At 40.2% G+C, this 12,692-nt stretch overlaps 1 protein-coding gene across 3 annotated transcripts in view; it reads right to left on the bottom strand.

Moving 5' to 3' along the window:
* LARP1B (La ribonucleoprotein 1B) overlaps positions 1 to 12,692 on the bottom strand; it is a 104,663-nt gene that overhangs the window by 30,619 nt on the left and 61,352 nt on the right. For all 3 annotated transcript variants that reach the window (XR_012158553.2, XM_073341095.2, XM_073341094.2), the window contains 2 exons: positions 4,900 to 5,074; positions 68 to 231 (listed from right to left, as the gene is read on the bottom strand). Coding sequence is in view for 2 of the 3 variants with exons in the window: in XM_073341095.2 (XP_073197196.2) it covers positions 68 to 231; positions 4,900 to 5,074 (339 nt within the window). In the remaining variant the exon portion in view is untranslated. The remainder of the gene's footprint in view (positions 1 to 67; positions 232 to 4,899; positions 5,075 to 12,692) is intronic.

The following is a 12,692-nucleotide window of genomic DNA, read 5'->3' as shown; positions in this document are numbered from 1 at the left end:
CACACAATTTTTTTGGGGGGGGGGGGGGGAAGGTGTTTTAACACTTATAAAAGGTAGCTAACAGTACCTTTAGTTTGACTGGGGATGGACGATGCCTCTTTTTCACTTCTATCCAAGGCTCAGAGTCCAGATCTGGCAAGCTTGTCGACAATCCTTTAGACATTGTTTGAAGGTTACTTGTTTCAGTGCTTTTCTTTGGGCTTCCCATTCTTGGAGAACTTGGTGCAGACTCTAAAATTGTAAATTAGTTGTGTATTTAGGTTTTTCTTTTTTTTGTTGCATTAGAGATTTTTACTTTCGTTGTAGCTATAATTCCTATTTCTAATTAAGGATTAAATATGACACTGATCAGAAAAAAATAAAAAAAGACTCAATTATTGCTATTCTATATTTTAAAGAACAGTATACATTGGTGACTCCAACATAAATTAAAAGTGCCTCTGACTGCCTGAGAGATGGAAGTTATCCACAAAACAAACCGTATGATTAGTGACAAATTCTCTCAAACTGCCTTCCACCGCTTGGGGAGGGCAAGTAATTCACTTTCAACTCCCATTCTTTCCTTGACCTCTGCCAACATTGCCAACAAATGTTCATGATGTACAGTTGCAACAGTAGGGTTTTAATGTCACATGGCCACCTCTTTACTAGGAACTTGAATGCAACCCCCAACTAATGGCCAAGACCATCAAATAGTCAGATAACTTTCTGTTTACTATGAACTTGAACAAGATTCTAACAGGGGAGAAGTTCTCTTCCATTAGCAATACCTTAAGACAAACTGCAAAGTGTCTCTATATAACACAAAAAAGGTTAAGAATCCTTTGGAACCTTATTCCCTTTAACAAAACTTATAGCCATAGCACATCTAAGAATTATAAACACAAATTGTCTATATTTTACCCTCTGCCACACCAGACACATTATCTATCAGCGCCTTTCAGTACAGGATGTTGTCAGATAACTTATGTGTTGGAAGAAGCTCTATTCCTTGGCTCCTTCTCACACACTATTTCTCTCTTGTGCCCCAAAGCTACTTCAGTTTAAAAGTGATCTCTGGAAGCTGAAAGAGTTCGGGCACAAACTAGAAAGATGGCTGAGGAAACACCTATGATCTGAACTGTACAAAGGATTTAAGGTGGTCATTATGAGGTCAGGAAGAGTTACTTGTCTTGAGTAACTAGCAACACAAGGCACCGTCCAGTTGAACAATTATTACTAGTGAAGTTTAATTAATCCAGACTGTCTTACCCCACCAATTGTACTGTCAAGTAACCACTGTAAATTCAATATATATATTTCTACTTAAATGAACTCTTATTTCTCCTTCAAATTCAGTTAAACATATTGAAGGATGGGGTGGAATTTGGGAGGAGAATATACATGGATGGGATGGAGAAATGCTTGCACTGCTCAGGGTTCTAGACCTCTAAGACACTCATCTCTAACAACAGAAGCGATAGATTTCCAACTGGGGGACAGACTGGGGAAAGCAAAGGGCAGCATATGTAACATACAAGGGGTTGTCTTAAAAACAGTCAAGAATAGGTCAATTGAAATAAATAGGATTTGCTGCATGCCAAAAAGCAGTTATATCAAGGGGCTCTGGGAGAGTTTCACAAACAAGGATTCTGGATCAAGGGTGTCTTACGCCCAGCCTGACCCTAATTGCATCTTCAAACTGAGGCCAAAAGTTACTGCAAAACAGATATAGATAAGACATCATCACTCTTGTACATAGGTATTAAATAATGAATGGTGTATACTAATGCTAAAAACAATGAAAAAATTCAAATCCATCCAAAGAGGAAAAAAAGACAAGCAGTTATTAGCTGTTGAGCTTCAAAGATTGGTAGGAACCTAGCTCCTGCTCGTAAGGTAGTTATGGGAAAAAAAACAAAACACCATGACACAGTCTCATTATATGGACATATCATTCTTCCTATTCCACTAGTACAGGGGTGAGCAAACTTTTTGGCCTCAGGGCCACATCAGGTTTCCAAAATTGTATGGAGGGCCAGTTAGGGGAGGTTGTGTCTCCCCAAACAACCAGGCATGGCCCAGCCCCTGCCTCCTATCCGACACACCCCTACCCCTGTTTCTCTCCCCTGACAGCTCCCCCGGGACTCCTGCCCCTCCAACCCCCCCCGTCCCCTGACAGGACTCCTACCCCATCCACCACCCCCTGCTCCCTGCCCACCCCCGGACCTCCCAGCCGACTTCCCCCTGCCACCCCATCCAACCCCCCACCTCTTCATTCCTAACTTGCCCCCCGGGACCCCTGCCCTATCCAACCACCCCATCTCCCTGTCTCCTGACTGGCCCCAGAACCCTTGCTCCTGACTGCCCCCCCCCCCGGGACCCCTGCCCCATCCAACCCCCCTGTTCCCTGCCCTCTGACCACCCCGACCCCTACCCACACCCCTGCCCCTTGACCACCACCCTCAATTCCCCTGCCCGGAGCACCGGTGGCTGGCCGCACTGGCCAGAGCACCGGGTCAGGCCACGGCTCTGCAACTGCGCTGCCCAGCAGCCCAGAGCATTGTGCCGGTGGCGCGATGAGGCTGCAGGGGAGGGGGGGACAGCGAGGGAGGGGCCGGGGGCAAGCCTCCCAGGCCAGGAGCTCAGGGGCTGGGCAGGAGGGTCCCGCGGGCCGGATGTGGCCTGAGGGCCGCAGTTTGCCCACCTCTGCACTAGTGTCTCTGGAGGATGTTAAAACAGAAGCTACTAAAGGCAGGCATTATTAAATCAACAGGTTCAAAAAATTTGCATCCAAGACTTTTAAAAATTGCTGGAAGAGGAGCTCACTGGACAGTTCATATTGATTTTCACTAAATATTGGAGCTCTAGGGAAGTTCCTGAAGGCTAAAGAAAGCCAATGTTGAGCTTTTTAAAAGGGTAAATGAGATAACCCGGATAATTATTGGCCTGTCAGCCTGACATTGATCCCAGGCAAGATAATGGAGCAGCTAACTGGGGACTCTATTAATAAAGAATTAAAAGAGGCAATATATTAATGCAAATCACCCTGGGTTTATGGAAAACAGATCCCGTTTAACTTGATATTTTTTTTATGCCATTACAAGTTTCATAAAGGTAATAGTGTTGACATAATATAGAATTCTGTACGGTATTTGACTTGGTAGTGCATGATATGCTGATTAAAAAATAGAATGATACAAGATTAACATGACCCACATTAAATGGATTAATGCTAGGGAAGTGATAGGTCTCAGGATGTAACTGTAAAAGGGAACTGACATCAAGCAGGTCTGTTTCCAGAGGTTCTACAGTCATTGGTTCTTGGCCCTACACTAATGATTTTATCAATGACCTGGAAGAAAACAAAATAATCACGGATAAAGTTGGCAAACTACCCAAAAATTGGAGTGGTAAATAATGAAGAGAACAGGTCACTATTTCAGAAGGATTTGGATCGCTGCTTAAACTGGGTTCAAGCAAAGAATACGAGTTTTACATTCAGCTAAATGTATACATCTGGGAACAAAACCATGCTCCGAAGTGTCCCTAGCCTCTATTTGCCAGAAGCTAGAAATGGGCAACAGAGGATGGATCACTTAATGATTACCTGTTCTGTTCATTAACTCTGAAGCACCTGGGTTTGGCCACTGTCAGAAGACAGGATACTGGGCTAGATGGACATTGGTCTGACCCAGTATGACCATTCTTATGTTCAAAGCATGTAGGCTATGCTTACAGGATGGGGAACTATCCTATGAAGGAGTGACTGAAAAAGATGGATGGATAATCAGCTGAACATGAGTTCCCAATGTGATGCTGTGGCCAAAAGAGCTAATGTAATCCTGGGATGCATAAACAGGAAGCTCAAGTAGGAGGAAAGAGGTTACTTTAACTCTGTATTTGGCACTAGTTTGAGCACTGCTAGAATATTGTGTGCAGTTCTAGTGACCACAATTTAAGAAGGATGTTGATAGGGTTCAGAGAAGAGCCACCAGAATGAACAAAGGATTAGAAAACAAGTCTTACAGTGATAGACTCAATGAGCTCACTCTATTTATCTTGAGAGAGAGAAGGTTAAAGGATGACTTGATTACAGACTTGATTAAGTACCTATGTTGGGGGGTGTGTGGCAAATATTTAATAGGCTCCTTCAATCTAGCAGAGAAAAGTATAATACAATACAATACAATGGCTGGAAGTCCAAGTTAGACAAATTCAGACTGGAAATGAAGAGTAAAATTTTAACAGTGACAGTAATTAACCACTGGAACAATACGCTCAGGGTTGTGGAGGATTCTCCATCCCTGACAATTTTCACATCAACATTAGATGTTTTTCTAAAAGATATGCTCTAGGAATTGTTTTGGAGAAGTTCCATATCCTGTGCTATACAGGAGGTCAGACTAGATGAACACAATGGTCCCTTTTGGGCCTTAGAATCTATGAATTATTCTGAAATCAGTTTAAAGTTATCAGTCATACACTAGAGATGTAGTCCTATAGCTAGGGATATATTACAGCTGGCTCCTTTGGGGAAATATATGTTTTAATAGAGTTAATGTTATAAAATATGACAAGCAAAGAAATTCAGTATTACATCTGAAATTCTGATGACTCTCTACATCTTTCCATTTACCAAAGAGAAGGTAATTCTACAAAACATGCACATCTCTTGGAAAAACATGTTGGATTAAAAGACCAAACTGCAACCTTAACCACAAGTTTACTGTCTTCTGGCACACTATGCCTTTCAAACTGCCAGCCTTGCAATTCCCATTCCAACTAGCAGAGTTGAATTTTATACTTACTATTCCTATGATGAAATCAAATATTAATGAAAAATAAAATGAAGACTTGTTGGACTAGACAGCAATTTCTGTCCTAACATTTTATGTGTCTATGAAAGAAATCCTTTACCAGTATGTGAGCCAAAAGCTTTGCCTGGTATAAATTCTGGGCAGTTGATGAGTTGAGAAAAGTCAGTTTGTGGCTGATTTCGTGAAGGTGGACCAGGAATTGGCCATTTTTCTGGGTCTACCCTTTTTCTCATCTTCTGATCCACTGTTTCCACCTCTGTACTGTCCTTTAGGGCCTGTGAGATAAACATGTTTCACCATTAAAAATATACACATCGCCAACACTGCTGCTAACCATATCTTTTGTGAATCTCTCAGTGAAATTAAAACACAATCCCATGATTATCTGGGAGGGAATTTAAATCATGTTGCCCTCTATAGATCTTGACATTACTTTCCGACTTGAGTAGGAACATTTTCAATGCAAATGAGCATTAGGCTCTCAAACACCTGCATGCCAGAAATTAGTGATTTTAAAGAAAACTTACCTTTAAATTAAGACAACCTAGAAGAGTCAGTATAAAACTCAGTACCACTTATTTTCAGTTCCATAATTTTGATTATTGTGGCATACAGTTTCAAATATTAGCTGCTAGTTATATTTTTGAAGTCCAAACGCAGAGCACCGATTAACCAAAATTGTTGATTCTTTATAATTCCATATTTAAAGGGACAGTGTTCAGTCGGAATCTGAAGCAAACTGCTTTTCTGGACAATTAAACAATGAAATGAAGTTGACGAGTTCAGCAACTGCCACAGTAGTTTTTTGCAATTATTTTCCAGTGTTAAATTTTGTATGACAAAGTTGCAAGAAACAATACCAAAAACAATACTGCTTGACTTACAAGGATTTCAAAGTTGTGTAACTTTTTTCTTCATTTTTGGCATTTGATGAAAGACAGGGAGCCGAGTCAAAAAGTGAGTAATTTTAGGTAGACTGTATAATGGAATGGTCTGTCATATGGAGTTGGTTAGTGTAAGGCTGAATGGGTAACTGGTATTAATCTCCTCTAAACTCCAAGGGAAATGGAAGGATAGAAACCAACTGCTGAGCGTGCTCAGCAGCGTTGGTTTCTCTTTCCCTTTTTGCTAACAGGTTTACAATTTGGGTAGCTGTGCTGCTTGCTGGTGGAGTTCTCCTTTGACATGAGGGAGGATGCGATGATTGCTGCTAGCTGGGAAACTCCATTCTGAGTCGCAGGGAGAGAGCTAACTGGCCACAGCCTTGTTGACCTTTGAAGCCTATAGCTTACCTATGAGGCAAACTCCCACAGTGCTTTGGGAATCATGCTAACAGGAGGGAAAATAACTTGTTGAGAAATACTAGAAAAGATCTGACAATTTACAAGAATTGTTAAGCAAAATATATTATTTTTAGTGATGCATTAACAAGAAACATATGCTTAGGTTAGAATTTAATATGTTTGTTTATCTCTTTTCTGTAAACATTTAAATATACTGGAAATTTATGGGAAAAATAAGATGCTATTTTCTCTTTTTCCATACAGAGAAGAGAATTGTAAACAGGCGGGCTAAAAGAATGTCAATTCATAAGCCGAATTCAGAACAAAAACAGTGCAAGCAAATAATCATCGGCTGCAAAAACAGGTTCTCACAAATTGTGGTAATGTATCGGTTATTCACTGTCCAGTCTAATAGACTAATAAAACTCAGCCAAGCTGACTGATCTGACATCTCTTTAAATTACTAAGTAAATTCAAATCCTTGTGGGGAAACACTGGTGGCCCATACAGGGACCTCAATAGCCAGTACTGACTGAACCTGACAAAGCAGGATCACAACCTACTCGCCAGGAATAAGATCAAGCAGTGAGGAAGCTGGAAACACCGACTGATAGGCGCCTAGAAAACTCAGCACATCCTGCTGCCAGGAGCCTTGTGGGGGATATAAAGGTAAAATAAGAAACAAGAGAAAATGAAATGCTAACCTGTGAAATGCCATAAAAAGTAAAATGCTGACTGCTAATAGCAATAAAGGAGCTCTTAATTCAATTAGATACTAAAACCTTTAGTTTTGAATTACTTGGCAAATTCATTCAATATTATTTTAACAAGGTTAACTCATCTAACCTTTATAAAGATTTGTTTTTCAAGGGTGAAATTACCCAAGAAGAACATAACATTTGTTATCTACGTCCTGGCATGTCCAAAGTAAGAAATTCCTAACTTTTCTTTTTGCAGGTTTTTGAAATAGGACCACAAACAGTTTTTCTTTAATCTGTGACCAAGACACTTAATTATTGAGGCAAGTGGATTATAGTAACTTTTAAAAAAGTGAATTCATTTTGTTTGCCACTAATCCTTTTGTTTTATGCCCATAAAAACGCAGTGTAGTCAGACACAATAAAACATGTACAGATTGGGAAGGAATTGTCACAGGACGCATCTTTAAATCCTCATGAGCCAAAATTAATCTTAGCAACAAGGAGCTGTTTGGCCATGTATGGAGGAAAAGTACCGGTGGAGTTGGGGCCAGAGCAAATTCACAACAATCTGATTTATTTGGTACATAATGTCCCCCATCATAAAACCACGCAAAATTGGAAATGTTCCGCTGGTGGTCACAAATGAGCGGTTTGTTTTTTGGAAAGCAAGTTCCTACCCATTCATGGTTGCAGAGAAAAGCTTTAAAATGTTACCCCTATTACATTTTGAAGACTCAACCCGGAAGGCAAATAAAAACCCCATTTTTAAAAATCTCACTTTAAGCCAATTATGATTTTTGAGGGTCTGATTCATATTTAAAAAAAAAAACATTTGAGGTGGCGATACAGTGATGTTATGGGAATTTCTGTAACTTTTAGTTCCCACAGGACCTACAGTTATTTAAGAAAGTACTGTAGTATATTTTGCCCTACATTTTTAGTGCTTGTGAGTAGTCTTCTGCCTCTTTTCCCTTCAATCCATAGTTCCTGGATGTTGGACTGCCGTGAGACAATGGTGCGAAGTGGCTAGACACTGTGTGTGATTTCAACGTCCCACAGAACATCTGATTTTTGCAAGTCGAGAATACTTTTTATTGTATACACAAATATAATTTCATGGCAAGGTCTTAGTCCTTCACAGAGTAGTGAGATGACAGTCCTCTCGCCATAGCAGAAGTCAGCACTGGACTCTAGGAAGAACTATGTCCTCAACCCAGAACGGATCTCATTTGATGGACCCTTAGAATTCCTCCCCTCAGCCTAGAGCAGCATTTGCCTATGCCCCATAAAGGCATTTTCTTCTCACTAGCAACTGGACAGAACTTCCCTGGACTGGGTCACTAATACTTAAAGTGTTTTAAGCAGTTCAGTGATACAAGGACTCCGGTCTCTTTCTTTTTCATCAAACAAGACTAAGCATATTTAAGATTTACATTTCCTACCTTCCATGTAAGAAAGCACTTTGAGGCCTGGTCTACACTTAAAAGTCGACTGACCTATGTTGCTAAGGGGTGTGACTTTTTTGCTGACAAAGTTATGCTGGTAAAAGCCCCATGTGCAGACAATTACACTGTTATAAAGGCACTTTATTCCAATATAGCTTTATTTTGCTTCACAAAATTGAAATAATCTATATATAGAAACAACACTAGAGGTGGTGTTTTTTTTCCCCTGCTTTAACTATGCTGGTGTAGTACAGAAAATAAATACATTTAGTTAAATGTAACACTAAGTTACACATAAAATCAGGGAAGTAAGAGTTAATCTTCCAACTGTAAACTTAGCATCTTTTAATATACTATATGCTTTATAGCACCAGTTCTCAAACTATGGGGTAGGCCTCCCAAAGGAGGTGAAGGAATGTGTCAATGGAGGCATGAGTGGTGTGCTTTTTTTCTTCTTCTTTTTTTGAAGAGCTCTGGCTGTCAGCCCTGAGTGGCTGGGGCTTGTGCAAAAGAACCGTGCACACCTAGGAGGCAGGGATAATGGGGACAGCCAGAACCCCGCCACCTGGGCTCAGGATTTCCTCCCTCCCCACCCCAATCCTTCCCTGGGAGGCAGCCAGAGCTCAAGCTCTTCTTCCCTCCCACTCAATCCCTCACCGGGAAGCGGTGGGGGCTCTGGCTGTCAGCCTTGGAATGGCGGCAGCAGCGCAGAAGTAAAGGTTGCAATGGGGTGCTAAATCTGCTGTGAAAAGTGATATCAATGTACACTTCAGAGTTGGGTGGCAAAATATGTACTTGTGGTGGTTGGGGGGGGGGGGGGGGAGGAAGAGAGAGAGAGAGCGTGCATAAATGACTACAGACACAAAGAAGGGTGGCCTGATTAAATAAGTTTGAGAATCACTGATTTACAGGACATTTTGTCTACTTTATCTTAAGAGTAAAAAGAAAAGGAGTACTTGTGGCATCTTAGAGACTAACCAATTTATTTGAGCATGAGCTTTCGTGAGCTACAGCTCACTTCATCGGATGCATGAAGTGAGCTGTAGCTCACGAAAGCTCATGCTCAAATAAATTGGTTAGTCTCTAAGGTGCCACAAGTACTCCTTTTCTTTTTGTGAATACAGACTAACATGGCTGTTACTCTGAAACTTATCTTAAGAGTATTATTGTTCATATCACCAATAGTAGGTGTATAGTGCTGTTGAAACCTTAACAGAATACAGCCAGCTTAATCATACTTGATCCAATTCATACCGACTATTACCAGTAATGACTATGATGAAAAATAAATAGAAATTTACAGGAGGTGATCCTTCCCGTTTGTCTACTTTGACTATGGAGGCTGAGGAATGAAATGCACATTTTCTCATGTTGGTTGGGCTCTTTAACACAGCAACAGAGAAGAGAAAGTTTAAGAATGGGAATTTAAAAAAAAAAAACACCACAAGAAAGGTCCAGAGCATGACCATAAGATCAGTGTATGTTAGTTAAAATTGTAATCTAAAAATGTTTTTAGTAATGCCATCATGTCTGAGCCAGGTTAAAAAAAAGCTAAAAATATGAAATTACAAGATCTATTTGCATTCCTTTATCCTGATGCCTATATTTAAATTACCATAACAAAATTTTTCAATTATTGCACTGTTCTATTTTTGCATATTCTTAAAAAAAATCAAATTTAAAATGTGTGATTCTACAATCACAAAAACTGGCAGGATGACTCAGATGGTTAAGTACCTGAAACTTTAAATCCTTATTTTACACTTACTAGAATCCCTTACATTTCATTTTGTGACTTCAATTTTAATTGAACAACTTTATGTATGAAAGATTTCACGTTTGTTTTTAAAGAAAGATCATTCGAAACAGGTATAAGTTGACAGTAAGTTTCCAACCAGTTCCTATTTAGCTGCACGCACATTTTCAATGAATCTCTTGTGAAGTACGTACGTTACAACTTAAATGTTTTAACAGTATGCATGTTAAACCTTCATACCTAATCAAAACCAACTGTTTTGAAATCTACGAAGACAGTACTCCTCTCAGTGAGCACCATTTACATGCAAAATTTCAACTTAAAGTTTACTCAGTTCCCTCCACCCCCACAAAAAAAGTTGTTAAAAAAGATATTCAACCAAACATGGCTCAGAATTAGCTCAATTCTTCCCCTTCTGCCCCAAAAGGAAACCAAGAAACCAAGCATGGAAAGTTTTAGCACAAAAGGAGTTTTCTGAATATTATGAGAAATTTTAAACCGAGGATCAATGAAAACCATTTTGCAACCTTAATTATAGCAAATGCTTTGGAGCAATTGCTCTAGTAAAATGAAGGTTACTAACCTGAAACTAGTTCTTCAAGATGGACTCCACACATTCACGCTTTTGGGAAGCGCTAGCAATACAACTCATAATGAAACCTTCTTGTAGCAGTGCCCACTGAAGAGCTCTCACACCTCCCCCAATCCTTCTCTTCATTGTTCCTGAATGTTCTGAGGGCAAAAGTATAAAAGGGGACATGGCCCTCTGGTCAGCTCAGTTCCTTCCACTGCTTTCTTAGGTCCAAGATTTTAATTAGGAGTCTGAAGTAGAGAGGAAGGTGGGAGGGGAGTGTGAATGTGTAGATTCCATCTTGAAGAACTCCAGTTACAGGGGAGTAACCTTCATTTCTTCTTTGAGTGACCTCTACACAGTCCCACTCTTAGGGTAGTTTGATAAGCAGTACTGTCAACTGAAGAAAATGGTACACTGCATCCTATTTCAACAGTGAGTACTGCCCTACCAAATGCACATCACATATCAAGACCTAAATCAAGCAGATAACATTTCGTAAATGTGTACAGAGCACTCTGTTGCAACTCTTCAGATTTCAATAATGAGAATATGTTTAAGCCTTACTATAGAAACTGACTTAGCCCTAATGGAGTGTACCCTCACCCTTGCAGGAAGAGCGGCAGAAGCTAGTTTGTAACTCTCCTCCATATTTAGTCTAACCCATTTGGAGAAGCATTGTGATAAGATTGCCTATAACGATTATCTCTGTAAAAAATAAAGTGATCTGAGGACTTTAGAAAGTCTAGTTCTTTTTCAGATAGAAGGCTACTGCCTATTTAGCATCTGATGTGCACAGTTTTGATTAATCTGAATGTGCAAGAAATCTGGGAAAAAGACTGGTAGACTGACTAGTTAAGAGGAAGACATTTACCACCTTGGGCAGAAATTTTGAATGTAGACAAAGGAACACTGTTTCTGTAGAAAACTGAACAATGGCTCTACCTTCAAGGCTTGTAGTTCGCTTATGCTTCTGGCAGATGTTATTGCTACAATGAATGCTGTTTTGATTGATCGATAAAACACTAAGCACTCAGTTTGAGATGGTCTCATAAGTTGAGTAAGGACTAAGTTAAGGTCCCATGATGACGTGGAATCCTTGACTGGCACTATACCCTTCATAAACCTTTAAAACCCTTCATAGACCTTTAACACTATACCTTTCATAGACCTTCTCCACTTAAGAGTAATAGCACTTACGAGTAGATTGCTTACTGGAGTTTACCAGGATGTGCTGTACATCTGACAAACAGGCTCTCTAAATCAGTGAGAGTGTCCTACAGACCTTGCTGCCAGGTGTACCACAGGTCTATATCAAAATCCAGCCATCCTGCTGAGGATAACAGATCTGTGGTCACTGGTAGAGAATAGTATAATACACCTTGAAGAGGTGAAGGAGATCTGGAAAGCACTTTTGTCTTGACCACGCTTGAGCAACCGGAATTATTCTGGTTTTATCTTCCGTTTTATTCTTTGGATTAAAAGGAAAATGGGTAAAGGTATGGAAAAAGACCTATTCTCCAGCTGAGTAGGAATGAATCTGAAATGGAGCAGAAGCTCAGGTGTCTGGCATCGTGTCTCATTGTCACCAGATCTACTTTTGGATGATGCCAGAAAGTGAAGATTTTCTTTGCAACTGATGTATTTAGAGACCAACTCCTTTGTTAACTCCTCTGTTTCTGCAGAGATAATCCACCAACTTGTTTTTTTCCATTAGGTGAAGAGCTGTCAGTTAAATATGAGGGATGGACCAGCTCTGTAGCACTGTAACATCTTTACATAGTTGTGAGGAATGAGCTCCTCCCTGTTTGTTCACACTGAAACTTACTTGTTGAATTGTCAGTGAATACTTTGTCTTGTGAGGCAGAAATGATCTGAGAGCTAGACTGATTGCCTTCAACTCTAATACACTAATATGTAGCTGTTTTTCAAAGTGCTTCCAATGACTGTGGGTTATTAGGTCATTGAAGTGCACTCCCATTCCAGAGTGGACGCATCCAACTGATAGTTGCTGATAGGAGTGGAGGCTTGAATGCCACTCCTTTCAGGATGTTGACTGTGTCCATCATGTAAGAGACGGGAGCTCCTCTTTTGGGAGAAATAACTTAAGGACATGCTGTCTGAACTTGGCAGGTAA

This window comes from Lepidochelys kempii, chromosome 4 (genome assembly GCF_965140285.1).
Source record: "Lepidochelys kempii isolate rLepKem1 chromosome 4, rLepKem1.hap1, whole genome shotgun sequence".
Classification (NCBI taxonomy): domain Eukaryota; kingdom Metazoa; phylum Chordata; order Testudines; family Cheloniidae; genus Lepidochelys; species Lepidochelys kempii.
This window is presented reverse-complemented; position numbering and strand designations above follow the sequence as displayed.